Source organism: Eutrema salsugineum, unplaced genomic scaffold, assembly GCF_000478725.1.
Source record: "Eutrema salsugineum unplaced genomic scaffold, Eutsalg1_0 scaffold_1, whole genome shotgun sequence".
NCBI classification, from domain to species: domain Eukaryota; kingdom Viridiplantae; phylum Streptophyta; class Magnoliopsida; order Brassicales; family Brassicaceae; genus Eutrema; species Eutrema salsugineum.
Window position 1 is genome coordinate 9,106,370 of NW_006256909.1, and position 22,173 is coordinate 9,128,542.

General features: G+C 33.8%; 5 protein-coding genes across 5 annotated transcripts; all 5 read right to left on the reverse strand.

The window, feature by feature from the left end:
* Nucleotides 1–34: 34 nt before the first annotated feature.
* LOC18030284 (cyclic phosphodiesterase) lies at nucleotides 35–1,345 on the reverse strand. Its single transcript, XM_006413976.2, has 3 exons — nucleotides 1,005–1,345; nucleotides 721–775; nucleotides 35–346 (listed from the first exon to the last, which is right to left on the reverse strand). The coding sequence occupies exons 1-3, from the start codon at nucleotides 1,290–1,292 to the stop codon at nucleotides 156–158; spliced, it is 534 nt and encodes a 177-aa protein (XP_006414039.1). The 5' UTR covers nucleotides 1,293–1,345; the 3' UTR covers nucleotides 35–155.
* Nucleotides 1,346–1,775: 430 nt separating this feature from the next.
* LOC18030285 (oil body-associated protein 2B) lies at nucleotides 1,776–3,568 on the reverse strand. Its single transcript, XM_006413977.2, has 4 exons — nucleotides 3,241–3,568; nucleotides 2,574–2,656; nucleotides 2,372–2,486; nucleotides 1,776–2,271 (listed from the first exon to the last, which is right to left on the reverse strand). Exons 1-4 carry the CDS (start codon nucleotides 3,527–3,529, stop codon nucleotides 2,015–2,017), a joined length of 744 nt encoding a protein of 247 aa, XP_006414040.1. The 5' UTR covers nucleotides 3,530–3,568; the 3' UTR covers nucleotides 1,776–2,014.
* Nucleotides 3,569–4,019: 451 nt separating this feature from the next.
* LOC18030286 (aquaporin NIP1-2) lies at nucleotides 4,020–6,494 on the reverse strand. Its single transcript, XM_006413978.2, has 5 exons — nucleotides 6,228–6,494; nucleotides 5,691–5,915; nucleotides 4,975–5,193; nucleotides 4,502–4,563; nucleotides 4,020–4,398 (listed from the first exon to the last, which is right to left on the reverse strand). The coding sequence occupies exons 1-5, from the start codon at nucleotides 6,393–6,395 to the stop codon at nucleotides 4,179–4,181; spliced, it is 894 nt and encodes a 297-aa protein (XP_006414041.1). The 5' UTR covers nucleotides 6,396–6,494; the 3' UTR covers nucleotides 4,020–4,178.
* Nucleotides 6,495–13,978: 7,484 nt separating this feature from the next.
* Nucleotides 13,979–17,348, reverse strand: LOC18030287 (periodic tryptophan protein 1 homolog). Its single transcript, XM_006413979.2, has 16 exons — nucleotides 17,188–17,348; nucleotides 16,857–16,976; nucleotides 16,561–16,757; nucleotides 16,400–16,479; nucleotides 16,211–16,315; nucleotides 16,010–16,133; nucleotides 15,841–15,902; nucleotides 15,648–15,758; nucleotides 15,487–15,548; nucleotides 15,294–15,390; nucleotides 15,138–15,212; nucleotides 14,950–15,048; nucleotides 14,714–14,863; nucleotides 14,529–14,621; nucleotides 14,356–14,433; nucleotides 13,979–14,267 (listed from the first exon to the last, which is right to left on the reverse strand). The coding sequence occupies exons 2-16, from the start codon at nucleotides 16,973–16,975 to the stop codon at nucleotides 14,208–14,210; spliced, it is 1,512 nt and encodes a 503-aa protein (XP_006414042.1). The 5' UTR covers nucleotide 16,976; nucleotides 17,188–17,348; the 3' UTR covers nucleotides 13,979–14,207.
* Nucleotides 17,349–18,822: 1,474 nt separating this feature from the next.
* On the reverse strand, nucleotides 18,823–21,645 carry LOC18030288 (BES1/BZR1 homolog protein 3). Its single transcript, XM_006413980.2, has 2 exons — nucleotides 21,252–21,645; nucleotides 18,823–19,780 (listed from the first exon to the last, which is right to left on the reverse strand). The coding sequence occupies exons 1-2, from the start codon at nucleotides 21,465–21,467 to the stop codon at nucleotides 19,139–19,141; spliced, it is 858 nt and encodes a 285-aa protein (XP_006414043.1). The 5' UTR covers nucleotides 21,468–21,645; the 3' UTR covers nucleotides 18,823–19,138.
* Nucleotides 21,646–22,173: the final 528 nt, after the last annotated feature.

Sequence of the window (22,173 nt, forward strand, 5' to 3'; positions counted from 1 at the left end):
GAGTCGTTTCTTTTCGTTAAAATTGCGATCGTAATGTGAATCTGTTTGAAAGTTTGGTCGTAAAGTGTCGCAGATTATTGTAAGATTATTCATTCTTAGAGACAGTATTATACATTGTTCTAAAGCGAGTTTATTGATACCTTATATTACAGACACTAAGGATCGAGATTGCATACAACCACTTTCTCCCATGACTCAAGAGTCTTGTCTTCGGTGTCGGTTTTGCAGAGAGCTAGTCGGTTTAACCGGAAACTTAGGCCATCGAGTGAGTAAGCTTTCTCCTGTGCTTTCTTCTTCTCTTCTTCTGTTAACTCGGCGTAAAGCAGGCTCAAATGCGGCATGTAAGCTACAAAAATTCGTACACAAAGAAACGTTTTTTGACATGAGACTAAAAAAAGCCACGAAGAATATTAAGGCTGAATCTGAGAGCTTATTCTCAAGATTACTGTCAAGGAGGCTTCCCAAAAGCAATAACCTTTAGATCCTATAACAGTGTACGTACATATATACATTCGACTTCGGTTTTGGGTAACCGGTTTTTGTACCTAACCGGTTGATTTACACAAAGAAACCTTGTTCATGGACCTAACCTAAGAACTCCCAAAAATTAACATTAGACTTGAGGATACATGATCTTAAAGCTTTAACTTACAGATCAGTTCAAAAAAAAAAAAAAACTTTAACTTACAGAAACCAGTTTTAAATTTCAAAAGAGCTTACGTGTGGTAGTGGAGCACTTGAAATGATTTTTACAGTGTTCACCAACTTTCATTACCTGTAATGTAATAAACAGAACAAACATTGAATTCCAAAACAACTGTTAAAGCTTTGCTCCAAAAACATTAACTTTCATCCAGAAACTAAACCCAAGATTTTGAAATGTAATATTAATCATCTCTGACCAGAATTTCAGTGAGGACCCAATAACTTAATTAGGATTTGTTCAACAGCTTTCTCAGAAATGTCGAATCTTGAAAAGAAAAAAGCCCTGAAAATTTTCTTACATCTGGTGTCGAACGGAGAAGCAAGAAAACGCACTGATAGAAGAAAGTTCCGGTGGCGACGCGATCAACGGTGGCGGAGTAAGCCTTGAGACCGTTGCAAGCTGCTTCGAACATCTTCTTCGCTTCGTCTGCCGTCAGTTTTGTTGCTCCGACGACGGTGACGTGAGGATCGAATCTTGGACCAATGAATTCGGATCTCAGAGCTTCCATTAGCTTTCTGAATCGCGGCTCCGTATCCTCATCCGGTAACGCCCACACCGAATATACTTCCTTCTTCTCCTCCTCCATGAATCGGTTGATTAGAATCCAGACGCAAACGTTATTTTGATCCCGGAAAAAGAAACGATGAAAAGAAACAGTTGTATGATTTGATTGGTATAAAAATCTAAGGCCTTTCAGAAATCTGAATACTACTAGTGGGCTTATACAAAGCCCATAAGTTACCACCTATTTATTCCTATACGGTTCTTTTCTATCGAATCAACACGCACACACAGAAAATAAACCAAAAAAGTTGATCACTATTCACCTATTTTAATCAGTTTTTTTTTAATGAAAAGACAACTAGTATTATGATATATTTCTTCTATATAATCCCAAATTTACGAGATGAAAAAATTGAGTGAATTAATTGTCGAATTTTAAACCATAGTTTATTTACGTATAATCATTAATTTTCCGGCTAATTAATAGTTGTATAATTAGGAACTTATGTTTCTCTTACAATACATTTTTGCATCAAAATGGATTAAGATACATTTCTCCCCTCGATCAATATGTAATTCAAATTTTCATAATCAGTATAACATTATAGACCTACTATTGTGATACTTATAAATTCGTATTTGTGATGTTGCATAGTTCGTTACAGACCTATAAGAACAATAAAAAAACGTATGCCTCTGGATCTTCTTCTTACGACATTATGATATTAACCTATATACGTCTATACTATAGTCTATAAGCTTAAGAATTTATGATGTAAAATAACAACAACAACCAAAAAAAAGTCACGGGAAGGGAGCTGTTCTCTTCATATCTGTCTCAACGACATCAAGCGCAAAGCCTTTCCTAAACCGGACCCAATAATCAGCAATCAGATTCTTTTTCTCCGGTCCACAAATCCCTTCTCGTGACGGCTTCAACGATTCCGTCGAGATTCCATGTTCTTCATCTCTCTTTTTCACCAGCTCCGGTTTTATCCTCCCGAGATTCACGTCTTGTGGCGACACCATTAATGACGGTACACCTAGTGGTAATCTATCCCCTGAAAACAACAAAAAAACCCTAATTGAAACTCATATCCTATATCAAAATATATTTGGTTTTTACGTACCAGTATTTAACTAGCTAGACTAATTAATTACCGCGATCTATCTGCCATGTACACCAAAATTTTCCATAGGATTTGGCAAGATTTTGAAGCTCCGGCTTCGCAACGAGCTCCGGGACCCTTGGAGTGACTAGAAGAGCCATTTGTATCTACAAACAACATATGAAATTCCGATTATTTTCGATTCTCTTCGGCAAGTAATAAATATTTTGAAAATGTATCGGAAAATCACGAACCTCATAGTCATGCGAGTGCCAAAGCTTTTGTTCCTCCGGTGAGAGACTTTCGAATAACTTCTCCGACACTATATACTCAATCCCTAGAGTAATACAATAACATACACTTTCATATAAGTCATCATGAGCATTGAGCTCTAACAAAAAGTTCCATAATCAACGCTACAACACATTTGTACGCATAATCAATGTCTATATATACGCACGTAAATATGTCACAGGCATCTATTAATTAACGTCTATAAAATGGTGCATTCAATAAAAAAAAAAACATCAATTTAAAAGATTCAATTTCTTTTTTAAAAAATCGTCAAATATTTCTATATGAACCGAATCTTGCAAAAGAGAATCCAACAAAATTGTAATAAGGTGATTTCCATTGTTTTGAATGCGAATTCAATTTGTGTTACAAAAACTAATATTTTTGAAATATCAAACTTTTTCAAAATTCTCATAGAAATATAATAAGTGCAACATTAAACGCCAAATGGCAAAGAGTAATGTTCAACTAACAAATACATTTTGCTTAAAATGGTTGAATAGTTTTTTTCTTAAATTTTTTAAAGGTTGTAAATTCATATATCAAAAAAGAAAATACAAAAGAAAGCAAACGTAAACAAATAATCAATAACTCTAGACAAACAATCTAGTTTCAAAGTATATATACCGATGAGATGAGCCTTAGAGGAATTGGAATCGTAGACGGCACATTGGAGGAAGTCTTGGTTTACACGGTGGCCGTAGATATGAACCTCGATCTGACGGCCAGGATCGTGGCTATAGCAAGCGAATGAACACACGTGGAGGCTCATTTGCTTGATCGGTTTCATAGACTGCATCATAGCCGTTCCTTTCTCTAGCATCGCCGTAGTAGTCTTCGTTGGATCTCCCATTGGCTCCTTACCTTCTCCGTTACTTGCCGGACACGCCACCGGAACCTTATCACTTGACGCCATCGTTAAACGATCTACTTTAAAAAAAAAAGCCTTTTTTCTTCTTTCTTATGCTTTAGTTTGGTTTTTGTGTGTGTGTGTGTGTGTTTATAATGGTGTAATAAGAGAGGGGTGATGTTGCATGAGGAAAATTTGACGTCTATGATTTGGATGTCACACGTCATCGGAGATTTCTGACGTGGCAGATAATACTGATGTTAAGTTTGTCGTTTTCCGGACAAAGTTACACGTGGCCGAGTTTTAAGCTCTGGACAAAGTAATGCACACTTGGCAATGTTTGCGATTCCGTATTTAGTGCTTCTTTTTGACGAGTTCCACATATATAATAAACTCTCGATTTGTTTTTTGTCGGTTTCCAAAATTGAATTCATTCTCTATTTTAAAGTATCGAAACAGTTAATATGAGGATAGAATCTCTCGCATTAAAAGGTGAAAAGAGTTCAATCTAGTAACAACTACTACAGCCATATACCGATATACGTAAGGTCTGGTCAAAGTTGTTATATATTAAATTATACATTTCGTTACATTATACCATACATGTTCCCATTTTGAAGAAAGGACCTTAATACCAAAATACTCCCATTACTTCTAATTGATACAACTTATAAACCTCCGATGACTAATTTAACATAGCCATGAATTTGTTTTCTTAACGAGAGCTATTGTTTCGCACGGTTTTCAAAAACGAACCGCTTTTGGTTATCTCTCGCAACGGTTTATCGGTATATCTAACCGTGTTATAAACCCATGCACCCGCAATCGCACCAAGAATTGGAGATACTATGTAAATCCAAATTCCTTTGTAGCAATTATAAACCATTGCAGGTCCTAAACTTCTTCCTGGATTCATCGACGCTCCTGATACCGGTCTGATAAAAAAAAACATATATATATATTACTTTTTAAGTTTTAGTCGAGAAAGAAAATGATATAATTCATAAATAAAAATGTTGTTATAAGTGATAAAATTACCCGGCAATTATCACGTTAAGTAACACCGTTGATCCTACTGCTATTCCGGCAAGTTCTCCGATCTGGTTATTACAACATTTGATCCCAATGTTAAGTTTCTCAAAGACCAAAGAAAGCATATGTAATTACTGAGAGAGTTGTAAAAACATTGATAAATATAAAAACGAAATAAAAAGAGAATTTGACTTTGCTCACGCATAATATAAGCTTTTAATTAAAAAAAATGTTTTCCTTCTAGAAATTCAAACAGAACCAAAGAGGAAAATATAAAGTAGTGTATGTAATCCATCTATAAAAGCAACCTTAAAAAGTACATTATTTCAGTGACTAGATTGTTCGAAACTATGTATATGAGAGGGAAATCATATTAGCTAAAGTCAACTCAAAACGAGCATGCTTAAAATAGCCATCAAATTTGACTATATATATAGTTTCCGTGCAACATATATATAAGAAGATTTTGAGATACTAACCGCTCTATTATCGGTGGCGACGCCGGAAATGATGAACATTAGGTAGAAAGTGATGATAAACTCGATCACAAACGATTGCAAATCCGATCCCGACGGTAATGTTCCGACGAACACATCGTGTTTTCCACTGCAAACGTCATTATCAAGTCCAAACAACAGCCGCAAAGTCGCTGCCGCAAGCGTCGATCCTATCAATTGTGATATGACGTACGCCGGAACCTAAAATATATTAATGAAAATATGTAAATAAAGATTTGAGTAAATTTAATGTCGCAATAAACGTGTGCCAAATTTGGAAGATTCCCTTGATGAGGTGAAGATTGTGACGTTTCTATATACAGTTTTAATTGAGTTTATGTATGTATAAAAATTAGGGGAAAAAAATTAAAAGAATTTGTCGGACACACTTTTTTTTTTAAAAGAGTTGAATTTCGAAAGATATAAAACTCAATATATAAACACATTGTTAATTTTTCCTTTTGAAAACAATGTTATGATTCTCTAACTAAAAATTTAAACTTTTCTTGGTTAGAAAAACTTTGAATAAAGTAATCTTTTGATAACCTAAAGTTTCGTGCAATACAAACTAACGACAGCTAAACTGGACCTATCAAAACACAAGACATCAATGTTCATTAGTTTGTTCATCAAACTCACACAAAAAAAAAAACAAGAATTGATCGATCATTATAACTCATATATGTGTATGTATCGACCTGTTTGAGAGGGAAACGGCGGCAAGAGGCAAAGGCGATTGTGACGGCCGGATTAAAATGTGCGCCGGAGATGTGACCGAGAGAGTAAACAAGAACCATGACGGTGAGTCCCCAAACGGCGGCGATCCCCGGAAGTGTCACGACTTTGTCGTGTTGTGTGTTCACGGCCACCGATGCACAACCGGCGAATATCAAAAAGTACGTTCCCAGAATCTCCGCCATCAACTGAAAACAGAGCAAATTTAGTAAAAAATTAAAACAGAGTAATTTTCATTGAACAGAGTGAAAATACCAAAGAGATTTCATGTGATTGGGTATTGAAATAAAGGAATTAATTGGGTGAGATGAGGATCTCCATGGTCAACATGAAACAGAGCAATGCAAAACGGAGTTTTGTTTTTTTTTCAATTCGGAAAAAAAAAAGCAAAGAGATTTATGGATTCTGTTGAGACGAATTTTCTAGATCGGTTTTAAATGTTTTTCCCGAGATGAAAGGTGTTTCTTTTTTGGGAGATGGAGAGTTACAGAAGTGAAAACCTTTTGTAAGAAAGGGACAGAGATTGAGAGGAGAGAGTCTTGTTTCTTCAAGGGTTTTGGGTTATGAATAGCTTCTACTTGTTGTTGATGTTTGTCTTCTTCCTTGAGATTCACCACTACTGATCCTTCTCTGGCGTCGCCATGGCCATTTCCCGAGATCTCCGCCATAACTGAATTTTCTCTTTTTCGAAAACAAAAAAGATCAATCTTTGAAGGACTGTTATGACTTGTGAAAGAGTTTGGTGGCGATCATCTCCAATTTATTGGCAAATCGAGAGAGAGAGAAAGTGAGAGAGAGATTGGACTTCTTTGACGATTTTAATTTTGACTATCTTATTATTTAAAACACGGTGATATAGTTTAGAAACTATTTCACATGATATAATTTTGACTATTATTTTGCCTTATTAAGAGAAAAGAACTTAACATATCTCTCTTTTTTTTGGACAAAGGAAGCATATATCTGTGTTTTAATTACATACACAATACAATGTCCGCCAAACAAGCTTTTGGAAAATATATAGAGATTTTTTACCAAAACAAATATTTTATTTACTAGTTCAAAATATATGTTTAATATAATACTGTCTCGTATATTAATTAATTGGGTATTCTATGAGTTCAGGAATATGTTAGTATTTATGTAAATTTTGTGTAAGTATAAATTTTAATAAATATAATTTTTGAAATAATTGCAATTTTTTTAAAGTAACTTTAAAAAATATTTATAAAATCATAGGATACATTTCTCTACATCATGTGGTTTTTTTTTTTTTTTTGGGGTCGAACTACTTCATGTGGATAAATCCATCTTATCCTTAAGCTGAAAAAAGAAATTCATTTCCTTTTCCCACGTCATGTGGTTAATGTGATCGTCGTATCATTAATGTGTCATTTATCCATACTTTCGAGAGATATCACATTATCACTTTTGCCCCGGAATACGAGTTTTGAATTATTGGATAGGAACTAACTGTTTTCTTAAAGTATCAACATTCTTACAAGTTATGAGTTAATACGTAGATAATAGAAATTTACTTATATTTTAGTCTTTGGAATTTTTTTGTCATTCTGTCGGTGATACTGTGCTTTGGAGATCCAGTTTAGGATAATCTTCGGTGTTGATTTTTCTAGACTTTCATATATTTCTGGTTCAGCTCTGGTGATTTCAATCAAGTTTCTTAGGTGAATTTTGGTTCAGCTGTTTGGTTTAGTATCTTTGTTTCATTAGCGGTTCTAGCAAACTTTTCGTATATTTATTTTTCTTTTCTAGGTCTTTGTCTTCGCAGAAAATTTGTTTTTCACGAACTTTATTTTCGGGGATATATTATTGTTTTGTCGGAATTGTGAATTAAAACTGTATCCCACCTATGATTTTGCCTTTGTATTTTATAACTGAAAAAAAATTCAGACAAAAGAAAAAAAAAACTTTTGTCATTAAAATTTTGGTTTCTAAAAATATTGATTCTTCAGTTGCTAGTCTCAAAATATTGTTTTTAAAACCGCATAACATAGGTAGATGGAGATCTGAAGCCAAATATTAGACTATAGTTCTTATTTTATGTGACATAGGTAGATGGAGATTTGAAACCAAATACTGTATTAGACTTTATAGTCTTTTATTTTCTGTGACATTTAATGCCTCGCATATAGTAATGTCGGGTGTTCAACTTTTAAATATCTGAAATTCTGAATCTATCTTAATCCATCTAAAAGTGATGAAATGTTATATAACGGTTTTCAAAATAGTTTTCTTTAACCAAAAAAAGTTTTCAAAAAAAATCCTAAATATTTTGGTAAAAAAATTCCTAAATATTTTAGAGCATATGTATCAAAGACATTCTCAACATATATCACGTTTTTGTTACATAATAATATAAATTATTACATTTTTTGGCGAATATTATACGTATTTTTTATACTTATGCATAAAAGTGAATTAAGATCCGAATGTTCTGATATCTGGTTATAAACTCTATAACTTTGGATACTCCATTTTTCTAATACACAACAAATCCGATCTCGAATATCATTCTAACTCCTATCAATTGAATCACTCAAATATTGGATCCAAAAACAAAAAAACTAAGGTCATGCGAACTTTATAATAAATTAAAATACCATTTAAGCGTAATTGAAAAGTGTTTTCTTTCCAATTTTTTTTTTTTGAAAAATGTCACTTGATAGAATTAATGAAGGCCTCTTTAAGTCTTCAACTACCAACCGGAAATATGGACGCACTTTATTTAGTTTATATTTGTATACAGTACAAGAATCATTCCCATTTTCAAGTTAAAATGTCTAGATGCCTGCATAACTACCGTTCGGAACTCATCATATCGAGGTTTCCAAAGATTTTGCTCCTCTTTATTACGGTCTTGTCCATCCTAACATGTACAGTAACTAATTTCTAATTATGAGAATGAAATACATAATGCCAAAATGGCTCCGAATCTCCACTTAACTTATTAAGAAGACAATCGGCAGCCAAATTGTTTATTTTCATCACCAAGGTACACGTAAGTTCGAGAGTTTCTTTCGGAGGTAGTTTAAAGTGCGACCAAAACTGACATCAAACCGTTAAGCTGATCGAGAGTTCTGGTCAGTGACCATTAGGCTCTATTTCCTGTAAAAGACATTTGTGCTATGTTTTTAATCTCCCAGACTTTTGCTATCAATCATATTCTTTCATTGTTTGTAAATAACTTTTCATCCTTATGATGAATTTGAAATTTCATCAATATGTATATCTGCCAAAAGAAGTTTCTTTACAGTTCACAATTTGAATTTTCACTAAATTTAGTAAATTGAATTTAGCACTAAATCTTAGAAAGATTTTCATTTGCACCAATCCATTAGAATACATACTTTTTCATTATATCCGTGCTTCAGTATATTCGTATATATGATGGTAAATCTGGTCACATATACATCAATATTTTATTTTATGTTAGCTCCATTTGTGATTGTGCCAAAAAGTTGAAAACATATGCTGGTGGTGACAAGACAAATCGGATTTATACAATGGAAAAAGCGAGGATATTATTGAATGTAGAGTGGCATTCGGGCGGAAACATATTATGGCTGTATAATCTAATATATATTGGAGGGTGTTTATAATCATTTGTTTTCTATTGTTGCTAATTTACTCGAAAGTTTTTTTTTTAATTTGTCATCAGATTAAACATTTCGGACATACATTGAATTTGTATGAAAAAATCAAATGAGATATTTTGACTTATCGTGTTCCCATGAGAAGGGAAGGTGTCTTAACTCAATTACAGTTTTGTTATATAATAAGGTCATGAGCCACCACGGTCCACGGATCACGGGAAATCATTTTTATTAGTATTAGATCGATTTATATATTTCAATAACCTTTTTTAATATAAAAAATCATTCAAGATATGCTAAATATCTCTTCAGTTTTATACAGTTGGAAATACCTAGCTGAAATTATAAAACTATATTAACATAGCTACAATCATGTGAATATGTGATCAATGTTAAATTGTTAAATATCAAGTTCTAAGAATACATTGGGATATTGCATTATGAATCAATTCACCTGTGCGACCATTTTTTGGACAAAAGGTTTTATTTTAGCTTATGATCCTTTTTTTTTGAACCTTACTTATGGTCCATTTACAAGTAAAATTTTTCATAAACATAACTACGTTGATATTAAAAAGAAAAGGATATAGATTGATTGGCACACAACATCTAGAAAGAAATTCATAAAGCCGGAGCGAGGAAATGTCGTCAGATCAACGGAATTATAAGAAAGAAAATTAGGAAAAAGGTGAATGATCTATTGAATGCACAATGTCGTGTTGAATTCATAATAACTGTCTCACATTAATTTCAATACTAATGCTATTGAAAATCACGGTCGAATGCTATTGGTCGAGTACAATATTAGTAATATTGTCAATTGGCAGGACGCACGAGTTTCTTTTAAATAGAGACTTTGACTATTACGTCCATCGAGTTTGAAAGTTTCAATTAAATAATAGTATGAAAAACTTAACAATAATTAAAGACTTTTTGTTATAATTATGAATGTAATGATGCACCATAACTAAAATTTGTACTTTAGAGAAGTGACTTGGGTGGTTACAATTATTTCCAATGCGCATGCAGATTCTCTAACCTCCCACTATTTACATTTAGTCATTTACCTTCAACAGATATCCCATTCCCACGTGACTTTACAAGTGATTGTTAGAAATGTGGACTCATTTTGAAAATCAGTGCTTAATTATTATATGATTTTTAAAATCAACTGTTATTTCATTATTTGATTGGTATCTCAGTAGAGAAATATGAAAACTACTTTTTTTACATATGCAATCAATTTTATATATTTTAAAAACTACATTACTTTGTATACATTTTTAGCTAAAAAAGACTAATGCAATGCGTGACTTAAGAGAACTTTGTTGTTCCTAATTAAAAAAACAAGAACGTTGTAATTTTGTAAGATATGATATTTAAAACATAAAACATTATTGGATAAGTGATAAGCTTACAATGTGCATCATTGACATACCACGGTGTTACCTATGCATGAAATTTGGGAAGATATGCATAAATATCATGGATCTGATCCTATCTATAATTTTTCCTTAGCTACATGTTTTCAGTGTTGTAATTTTTTGTACTTATGTATATTGTGTTATGTTTTTTTGTTTTTCTATTTTCTTATTATGTTATAGATTTCAATGATTTTGTTTGATTATATAATTATATGATTTTATTGATTATATGATTTTATTGATTTATTGTTTTGGATACAAGCTCATCAAACATTTGTTTGAAGTTTTTGAGTTTATAAAGTTGGAAGGTCAATTTTTCACAGATTGATTGGTTTATATATAAGGTTTAATAAACTATGACCAATTGTTGCACATTTGATCGTTTTTCTTGCTTTTTTAAATCTCAAAACTGGTTCTGATGACACATGTAGCAACTGATCACTAAAATGTATTATTTCAAAGCGTAAACCAAATTAAATACAACTCCACTAAATATTGAGTAGAAGTGTAGAACAATCAATTCTTGGTATGTCGCAATTCACCATATTTATCATCACACTCACAAGTTCTCAGTCAGCATTTGTGATCTATGGTTTATAAGATCGCCTATGTGATTTGACCATAAATATCGTTTTTGCTAAAAAATCATTTTAGACTCCAAAATGCAAATTGAATTCGATTCAAACATTCAATAATGTTGATATTTGACTGCTTTTCTCTTGGATCACTGTGAAGAAAACGGATTTGGATTCAAAAGCGTCCCTCCGACAACAATGGTCAGATGAATGCAATTCAAAGATACCATGTGGACAAGAGGTTCACTACAAAAATTAATCCCGAACAATCGATGGTACTTTGAAGGTTATTCGTGTTCACAAAATATGTTTTCTTTTTCTTTTTCTTAACTTGAAATTATTGATTATATTGATTCATATATATGGTTTCTACTATTTGCATTGCTATATTTGACTAACCAATAAAAAAACCGACTTTAAACGATACAAATATATAAAGTTATTAACAATACCAAATCGGGATCTTGTCACGATCTCAGGCTATTGACTATTAAGTCATAAAGATAGAAGAATTAGTTAAGATTTCATAAGTTTTGTGGCAGACAAAGACTTTATTTACTAAACATTGCTGTTTCCTTTACTCTGTTAAATAATTACCTACGGTCGTAGAAGTCGTTTGTATAACCTAATCACGGTTCCCTAATTTATTCTTTGGGTTCCTTAACTTTCAAAATTAATAGTGCTCTATGCTCTACAGCTTGGGTGAATTTAGCATGAAGAGTATTTATTGCTTTGCTGTACTTTTGATGAAACAGTTGTGATGTTTAGCAAAAACGAAGACAAGAGCAAGGAATAAGGAAACCAGAATCTAGCTCTACATTTATCTATTTCAACTTAGTTTTTATTCAAATATTTGTCTTTTCTTTGTTTTTGTTTTTGTTCTTGTAATTCGTTTTTAAATATCGAAATGCAAAAGCTAGTTTATCCTACAAAATCTTGGTCCAAATCGCTTCTCAATTCTACTCATTGTCATTGAACAACAAATTTAAAAATAAACTGAAATCTCTTATTTATTCATATTTACAAGTTTTTACCGTGTATATAAAACATTTTCTTTATTTAATAACCCTAGAAAAATCTATATATCTAAATCGAAATGTTTCTTAAAGATAAACCGTATATATGAAATCGAAATGTTTCTTAAAAATCTATATATCTAAATCGAAATGTTTCTGTATATCTCTTATTTATTCATATTTACAAGTTTTTACCGTATATATGAAATCTTTTCTTTAATCAATAGCCCTAGAAAAATCTATATATTTAATACGTCACTTTACTTTGCCAGAGTAAGAAAATTAAAGCTGAATGCCTCACAAGAATTCGATGAGATATATCAAGATTTTTTCTTTCAAACTAGAGGTGTCAAATTGGGCTCTGACCCGCGGGTTCAGCTCAAGTAAAACCGTAGCAGTGCGGGTTTGGACACCATAAAATTTGTCCAAATAAAAAGCGGGTTTTACGGTCCAAACCCGCGTGGACGTTGGGCTTTTGTGGGTCGGGTTAAAACGGATCCGTGGGTTTGCGGGCCAACCCGCAAAATTTGATGTTTTCTTGTAAACTTTGAAAAGTGAAGTTTTTTGTCATTTTTGATTGATGGATTTCGAAGTAGTAGTTTCATAGAGTGAATCGAAGCCTAGTGGAATCATACTTCAGCTATTGGGCTTTGTGATAGCTTCATTTCAATAAGATCAAGGAATCATCAAACTAGTATATGTTTTATATTCGATTCGATTCAGATTCTGTGATTGGATTTTTGAATTTGAGAGAAAATCTGGTCATTGTCTTCAGCTAAAAACAAGTAATTTTTTAGAGTTTTAATTAATTTCAGTTTAGTGTCATAAGTTTGTTTGTTTTTTGTTGGTTTTGTTCATCGACTATATCACGGACGTGGTTTTTATTTTGTCTGCAGCGGTGCAAAGGTAATTTAGAATCGCTTAAATCTTGAATTGACAATAAATAGTTTTGCTTGAAAATCACATTTGTTTGTACGCTGGACTAACAAATAAGCTTTGTTCATCTTTTTTTATTATTTATTTTATATGTGAATGTCTTGTTGCTTGTATCTTGATGGCTATTTAGCTTAAATTACCAGTTTTTATGTGTATCATTATTTGAAATTCATTTATTTCCTTTTCAAAACTAAGTGTCTATTTTTAACGTTAAATTGATTTTTCAAATTTATGGTATCCTAGGGTTAGGAGTTTTGTATAAGAGGTTTATCGAATTCATTTGTTTGTTCATCGAATTTACTTAGATAAGAATTTTCTTTAGTTTTGTTTCTTATGCATATTGTAATTCAGTTACGAGGAAAATTTTATTCTCTTCTAGCAAATTTTTTGGTACTATAAATCTAAATGTCATAAAAACTTTAAGATGAAGAAGAAAGTATGAATCCGCGGACCAGCCCGTAAAACCACAGAATATAGGCGGGTCGGGCTTGAACACATCAATTTGGGACCGCAGCTTATGATGGGCCAACCTGCTAGATCCGAAAAAAAATTAAACCCGCATCGGATCGGACTATTTGGACGCGGGTTGGTCCGTTTGACATCTCTATTTCAAACACAGTACAATTGGAAGTGCTAGTTTCTAATTTTCTATCATATCAAAACACTGTGAACGTAAATACACAAATTTAAACAAGTGATAAATAAATCTTCTTGATAAGTTGAAAAAGGCTTTGTCAATCTTAAGCATTCAACAAATATATAAGCTCACACCCTTACACGATTTATCATAATCATAGGAGATCAAACAAACCTAAAGAGAAACAGAAAAAGAAAACTGCAAAATTTTGGCATAAGTGTGTTGGAATCAAACGACCATCATAGCTTCAAAGAAACAAGTGATCCTTGAAGGGTTTTTCAAGATTGATTGCTCCCATATTTGCGAGAGACATTAGCGTCCAACAGAGTATCCCAAACCTAGAAACATAGGCCACAAGATAAATTAACTCTCCGAATAGAAATGATTTGTTCCTACTACATGATTAATTTTCTTATTTCCACTCACATGTAGCTCTCCCTTTGAACCACCAATAGCGAGCAAGAAAGGGTTGTCCACGGAGAAGGAAATGGAGAAAACAGCTCCCTGGTGATTATCATTAGCAACGAATTGGAATAATTAGGAATGAAGAAGCAGAAACCAATGGGGAGCAAAAAGGATTTATGTTGATTGGTTCTTACAGCTTTTGGTTTGTGTGAAGCAATGCATGAAGGCTCATTGTTTGAAAGATCCCAAAGTTTTACCGTTTTATCCATAGACCCCGTAGCCAAAAGCTGTTAAGAAGCTCATCAATAGTGAGAACTGATTACAAAAAAAAAAAAAAGAAATGCTATCAAGACTTTGGGAGTGAGAGAGAGAGATGTACATTGGGTGCAGATATGTTGTATGAGATGGAGGAGACTCCTTTGTCTTGGTCATGTGCTTGGATAGTGAAACTTGGTTTTAAATCAGAATCTGAACCTGACTGTGCGGCACGTATATCAAACCCTTTCACGGTTCCATCCTCAAGACTTACCTAAGAGGGACGGTTAATTAGAAACTATCTAAAAATTAAGTAACATCAGATTGTCTATTATAAGAGCAAAGGAAAATGTAATTCACCACAAAGGAATGTTCACTGTGGGGATCCCAGGCTAAGCTTTCGACATCAGACATTACAGACCATTTGAAACCCGAGTGTGAAGGTTGTCTTCCGTCTTTCTGCAGCATAGTATACAAACCGATATTAATGGTAATGTTCAGTATAAGATTAGAACACGCAAAAATAAAACATGGAACAAAGCAGTTACCAATACAACAGTCTGATCAAACGACCCACTGAGAAGCACTTCTGGAGCAAAATGGTTCCAAGCAACCGCTTGAACCTATGAACCATATTCAAACAACAAACCATGAGAATGCCATAGAATTTAAGGAATTTCTCGTTCTACAAATCTCGTTCATACCTCCTTTGTGTGATGCTCCATAGTAATCTTACATGTTCCGGTAGCCACATCCCAAACCTTAACCTTTCTGTCGGCACTAGCACTAGCAAGTATATTCCTTTTTCACCAATAAAAAAAAATATATCAGACACGTCTAGAGAGCAATCCAGAAGAAACTTTCAATCATGGGACTATTAGTAAATTGTAAATATACCGAAACTCCTTGTTCCAAGCAAGACCAAGTACTGAATCAGTGTGGCTACCTTCTTTGTATTTCTAAAAATAAAAAGACAAAGACCAGAAAATTAAAATAAATGGACACATTAACACTTGGCATGAAATTTAGAAGAACAAGAAAGTTTGTTGTGAGCATACCTGCTTCTTACTCTTCGCTTTCTTACTCTTATCTTTCTTATTCTTCTTTTTCTTAATAATCTCCATCTCCTCTTTTCCTCCTAGTTGTATACAAGGTAGCACCTCGTCCCTCTAGAGCATTATAATAACCTTATCAATACTCTCATTGTAAATTAGAGCAAACATACATACAAAGACAGTTAGGTTTACATACAACGTCAAGATCCCATATCTCTATTGTCGGCGTATCCTTTGAGCCAATAGCTACAAAATTCCCTGCCAATACGTAAAGCAAAAGAAAGAGAGTAAATAAAAATGATATTTTTATCCATAGCAAGAACAAAGAATCCCGCCTCAGACGAATGATAAAACTATGCACTAACCTTTTCCCCCTCCTTTAAGAGGACAATCAATCCACGCAGTACACAACGGGAATTCCGGTATAATTATGTGATGATGAACATACATGTTTGGAGAGCCATTCGATAACTCCTCGTACACATAAACCTGGTCGTATATATACCTTTCATATGAGCCTCGATGTTCAATGATTAACCTAGAGAAGCGAGAAGGATTGGTCATACCTCCAGATGGCTGACTTCATCTTCGTTTCTAGCGCAGATAATCACTGAATCCGTTGGCTTGATTGTCGTGTCATCAATATCCTCTTCATCTTCGTCATCATCATCCTAAAAAGATCAAACTTTTACATACAAAACATTTGAACCACGATAAGTTTCAACATAAAAAGGAAACACTGATATATGACTTACAGTAACACCCTTCAGATATGGATCCATGTCATTACTTGGATAATATAAATCCCCAAGGCCAGAGCTGAAGAGTTCAACCCCTGAGTCCAACACACAGCAAAGAGTTAACTTTACATATGGAACACAAAGCAAATGATTACTTGTGTTGTGTTCAAACATACCATCATCCTCTTCATCGTAATTATCCATGTCTAGTTCTTTCAAGCCCTCAGCTACCTCATCAACCTCCATCGAAGAAGCGTTCTTGCTATTGGAAGATTTACCAAAAGCTTCTGCTACAGCCTTGGCATGATCAACTTCACTAATCTGATTTCCATCTTCTTCTATCTCTTCTCCATCCTCTTGACTACCGTCAACACTGTTACATGTAACGTTAATAACCTATCATCATCTTCTCATTTCGAAAATTAGAGAAATGTGAAACAACATAACAAAAACAAATTATAATATAAATCACCTTGTTCCAAAAGCTCCACTCTCAATGAGCTCTTTGATTTCCTCCTTTGAAGGAGGTTCAGCAACATCAGGAACGGCTTTTAGAGACCCTTTCGGAATCCATGAAACTGAAGTTATCATTCTGCAGAGAAAGGGCAAAACCAATCAAATCAGTGAGAATCAAGGCCGGTTCTTGGGTACAGGGCACCTCGAAATTAAGGATTTTACGTCAGTTGATAAACCCGATAGAACGATTTCATAACTAGTTTCAGTGATTTCAAAACATAGCGATTAAATTTCGGTGCGTTTCTAAAACTGTAAGACCTTTGAAAAGAAAACCAAATAGAACTTACGTATAAAATTTCGAGGTTTAGCTCAAGAGAGCTTGGGAGAGAGAAGAACGCGGAGCAGAACGAAGATGAACAGCACACAAAAGTCAGAAAGGGTTTAATTAGGTTTTGGGTTTAACGATTAAAGTTTCCGAGGATTTTTGTCGAGACTGAGAGAGAGATAGCGGCGCTAAGCGAAGAAGAAGAACAAACAAATTTAGGGGATATGCTTAAAAAGCCCCTAAACTATTTTAGGTATTGTATTACAACCCTTTAACTTCAAAACTGGATATATAAAACCATGAAACTGTTAAAAATTAAGTAAAACCGTTAATTTGGTTTGGTGTGACATCCTAAACGGCGCCGTGTTTATGAATAAGCTTAGCAAATGTGAATTGCTTTGCAGTTTGCTCCTAGAAAGATTTAAACAGAGTTAATCGGGCAAATGTTTAGTTTTTTAAGGACATTAACCTTTTACTTAATTTCTAATTTGACAGAAAAAATATATATCAAATTGTATCAAAACCTTGTTTTTAATAAGTTATTGTGATATACTTATGAGTTTTGATAGACTAATGGGCCTTTATTATGGGTTTAATGAAACATTAACCCTCATAATACCCAATTCTACAAGAAAAATAAAACAAACCTAATGAAAGAAAAAGACTACAAACTTTGAGTTGCGTGTGTTCGAATCTAACGATCAATGTCAGCTTGACTGGAATTTCATGATCGAGCTCGGCTGCTTCCGAAACTGCTGGAGACATTAGAGCCCAAAAGTGTATCCCAAACTTTGAACTTCCTCCTTAAGCCACCCATAGCGAGTAAACAACGATTATCCGTAGAGAAAGCGATGGAAAACAAAGCCTCCCTGTGTGATATCAATATTTTTTTGGTCATTTAACCAATTCAAGAATCAGATTAAGACAAGGTAGTAATAGTTTTTTTTTTTGTTGATTGGCTCTTACAGCTTTTGGTTCGTGTAAAGCAATGCATGAACTAGGCTTGTCGTTTGAAACCACGAGAGAAACACTTCCATTAGACGCGGAAATGTTGTATGAGACGGAGGTGACTGCTTTCACATGCATGTGCTTGGAGAGAGAAACTTGGTTTTAAATCAGAGGCTGAATTTGAGGCTTGACGTATACATCGGATTTACAGTTTCGTTTTTTTAAGACTTACACTTGGAGTCGTCTATGTAACCTTACTCTTGGTTTTGTAACCTTTGTAATTAATTCATATGAATATAAATTCATCTCGACATGTGCCTAGTTTTAACTCCATTAAGAATAATCGGCACTAAATTGGATCCAACATAAATATAAATAATCCCATTGAAAGTACAACTTATTATACTACTCGTGCAATTTACATGTTAAAGTCAACGTACTTGCAGTCCAAAATCAATAATGTCACGTTAATTAAAAATATCAAGCACATGTGGTCGTCATTGTTCATTGACTTTTATATTGGGTTGCGTTGCGTACGATTTCCTGGACATATCATACGGTCTTTTAACGTAATCCAGTATTTCTGTTATCTTTTAAATGTAAATTCAAAATACGAAAATTTCAACATAGATTACTGATTTTTATTTTTTGTTCACGTTCAACATGGTTATGATAAGTCCAATTTGGTTTCGATGTATAAGACTACAAGTCACAGAAATAGATGAATTCCATTATAGCATCACTAATATCAAATCGAATTTCCACAAATAACAAAACAAATAAAACTTCGAGAGCTAAAATAGATTCTAACTACAACTTTAGTCAAAAAGCCAACCAAAAAAAAAACAGTTCAAAATGTTCTTTTTTCCTTTCTTTTACCCCCTTTTTCCTCTCTTAATAACCTCTTTAATCATCACACTGAAAAAAAAAACAAACAAAAAAAGATGAAAGAAAAGTAAGAGATGAATTAATTTGATAAGAGAGTTCACTGATAGCAAACGACACTGATTCCTTCTCTGAAATCATCATCTTGTTCTTGAGGTTCCAAGTGTAAGTTCTAAATCATCTGAAACGCATTCTCCATGTATCCTTTCTCCTTCCCAAGGCTTAACCATTCCAACCGCAGCGATTGCGTTACAGCCAAAAGCAAACTCAGCAGCCATTCCATCAGCCATTGGCACATCAGAGTTCTGATCAACACCAGCAGGAATAGCCGGAGAACAGTTTCCACTTTGTCCAGGAGTCCACATTGGTGAGTTACAATCTCCCATTTTGAAAGCCTCTTTGTCGAAAAAAGGGTTTCTTGAGACTAGGCTGAAAGTAGGAGAAGACGGTCCGCTCTGTGGAGTTTGCATTCCAGAGAGCCATCCAGAGTCTGTGATGGTGGTTACTTGATCACGAGTAGGGCTTCGAGCCAATGGTGGAGTCACAGGAGCGCTTATCGAGCTTCCATGGAAGAAAGGAAGCTTGGAAGGTGAGTTTGAAGACAGGTTTTTGAGCCAAGGGATTAGTGAGTTAGCATCACCAAATGGGTTTGTAGGACTCGGGAATGATGAAGATGAAGGGCTTGGATTGTATGAGCCACGAGGGCTTGGTTGGTATGATGAGCATGGACTTGCTGAAGTAGAACCATTCATGAGTTCCATTCGATCCATTGGTTTGCATCCCTACACAAGAGCATATGACAAAAGTGTAAGAATTATCACAAACATATAACCAAAACATTCCACTTCAAGCAGAGAACCATTCCACTTTTGCTAGTGGACTAATTACATCACCAAATGCAAAAGCAGGTGAGCAACGAGCAAAAGGACATTATGATTGACAATTGAGAATCTAAATGCACCAAGAAAAAAAAGTAAAGGAAGAACAATGATTTTGTTTGGAATTATAATGGTCAAAGAACAATCTTTGCAAATGGATAGAGAATCTCAAAAGAAAAGTATTTGCTAATGTTTGTTTTTATGAAATGCAAAAGCTGGTGAGCACGAACAAGATGACACTATGATTGATAATTGAAAATCCAAATGCAACTAAGAAATAGAAAAGACAAAGAACAATGATTTTCTTTGGCATTTTACGGTCAAACAATGAATAATTCCATTTTATTTTTTTTCCCCACACAAGCAAAATCCAAACATCATCATTAGGTGTTGGCAAAAGAGAAATCATTTTCCCAGTCTCACCATTGACTGGTTAAACAAGACTAGTACACAATTTCATTAATTCAAGTATTTAACAAACAAACAATAAACACTCGTATAAAACCGAAAAAAAAAACAAAAAAATACTCGTGGAAATTGTAACACACGAGTCAAGAATCCTAGTCTATTTTAATTTATTTTCGAAAGCTTTTCCTGGTAATACTATATCCACAGCTACGTATGTACAGATATTTTTGGAATGCTTAGTTTGATGTCATTTCAAGAAAACGGAAGGACTTTAGTGTAAATGTGAACGTAAGCAAAAAGAAAAAAAAAGTTTTGTCGATAAAATTTTGATGATGGAAAAAGAAATATTGGAATTTCAGAGAAAGCGTCGTCTGTCTGAAAAGGAAAAAAACCATGTGAATAAAGAAAAAAAAAAGTCTTCCTCGATCGTTGTACTAAGGAATCCAACCCATTTAACAATGGCAGTTTCGTGAAACAGACGTGTCCTAAAGTTTTAACTAAAGCGAAAGGTGACCAAAGAAAAACACAAAAAGAAATTTTTATCAAAGCAAAAGCTACATTTTCTTAAAAAAATATTATGTTACCTCACGAGAAAAAAACGAATTGAGTGGTTAAAATGACGATAATGCCCACATAAATTCTTACTAGAGCCGTCGACTGTGTGAAAACTTAAGGGTAATTTAGTCATTAAAATCGTCGAAAGCATCAGCAAATCTTACAACATTTCATGCTTTTGTTTCAGTTTCACAAGAACGGTTTCGATCTGACGTTTACAATGACGACTAAACCGGTCAAAATCAAATCACAACCGTCCGATTTTCATAAGTAAATAAAAAAAAATTAACGTTTTCTCCCCAAATCAAAACCTCAGATCTATTCACAGTTTCAAAAAAACCCAATTTTTTACAAAAATAAGATTTTTGAAAGTTTAAAGATGTTAGGATCGAGTTTTTTTTGTTTGGTTTACCTTCCGGTAAGTAGTTCCGTCGTCTTCGACGGTCCAACCAGCTTCATTGCAGAGAGCTTTAAGAACTTCGTTGTTATCGCAGTGTTTGGGGAGCTTGAAGTTTCCATGAATCCTAAGTCCCGAGAAGATCTTAGCCGCAATCGCGCGTCTTCGCCGCTCTCGCCGTTTGTTGTTCTCTCTCTCTTTCCATGTCGGTGTTCTTGTCCCCGACGTCATCCTCTGATCACCGAAAATTAAGAGAACGGCGTCGTTCTTCTGGTTTACTTCTTCTTCTAATTTTTAGCTCATAAAGAAGATAAAAACTCGCCGGTGAAATCTAATTTTGGCGCTTTTTTTTCTTCTTCTTCTTGTTTTTGTTTTGTTTTTGAGGAGTTCTGTCTGGTTTTGAGTTTATTTTTCTTCTGGTTAGTAATAAATGAAGAAGCACTTAAGCAGGGTGGGAAAAAAAAAGGTGGGGTATGATTGTGAAAATGACGAAATTACCATACTAGTATATTGTAATTTACAACCAGGCCCCTTATGTGTTAACACGTGCTCAGGCTTTTAATAAAGCAGGAAATGGAAATTCTGTTTGACCACAAAACGACGCCGCTTTATGCATATTATGAAGAATTCTGGGGTTTATTTTTTTGGGTTTGGTTTAACAAATTACATGCTTTTATTCGAAATTAAAAAAAAAGTCAAGAATATCAAGCTGCTTTTATAATATCTTTTATTTGTGTCAACATAATAATGCCTATTCTTGTATATAATAAACCTAGCTTCTTTGATGGCTGTTTTTTTATTCTCATCAATGTAACATTATTCTTATCGAATGACAGCATTTTCCAACTATGGACTATCCACATCTAAGAGGGACAATGAACAAAAAACCTATTATTGTATGTTACTGACAATTATTTTAACCAACTAAATAATTACT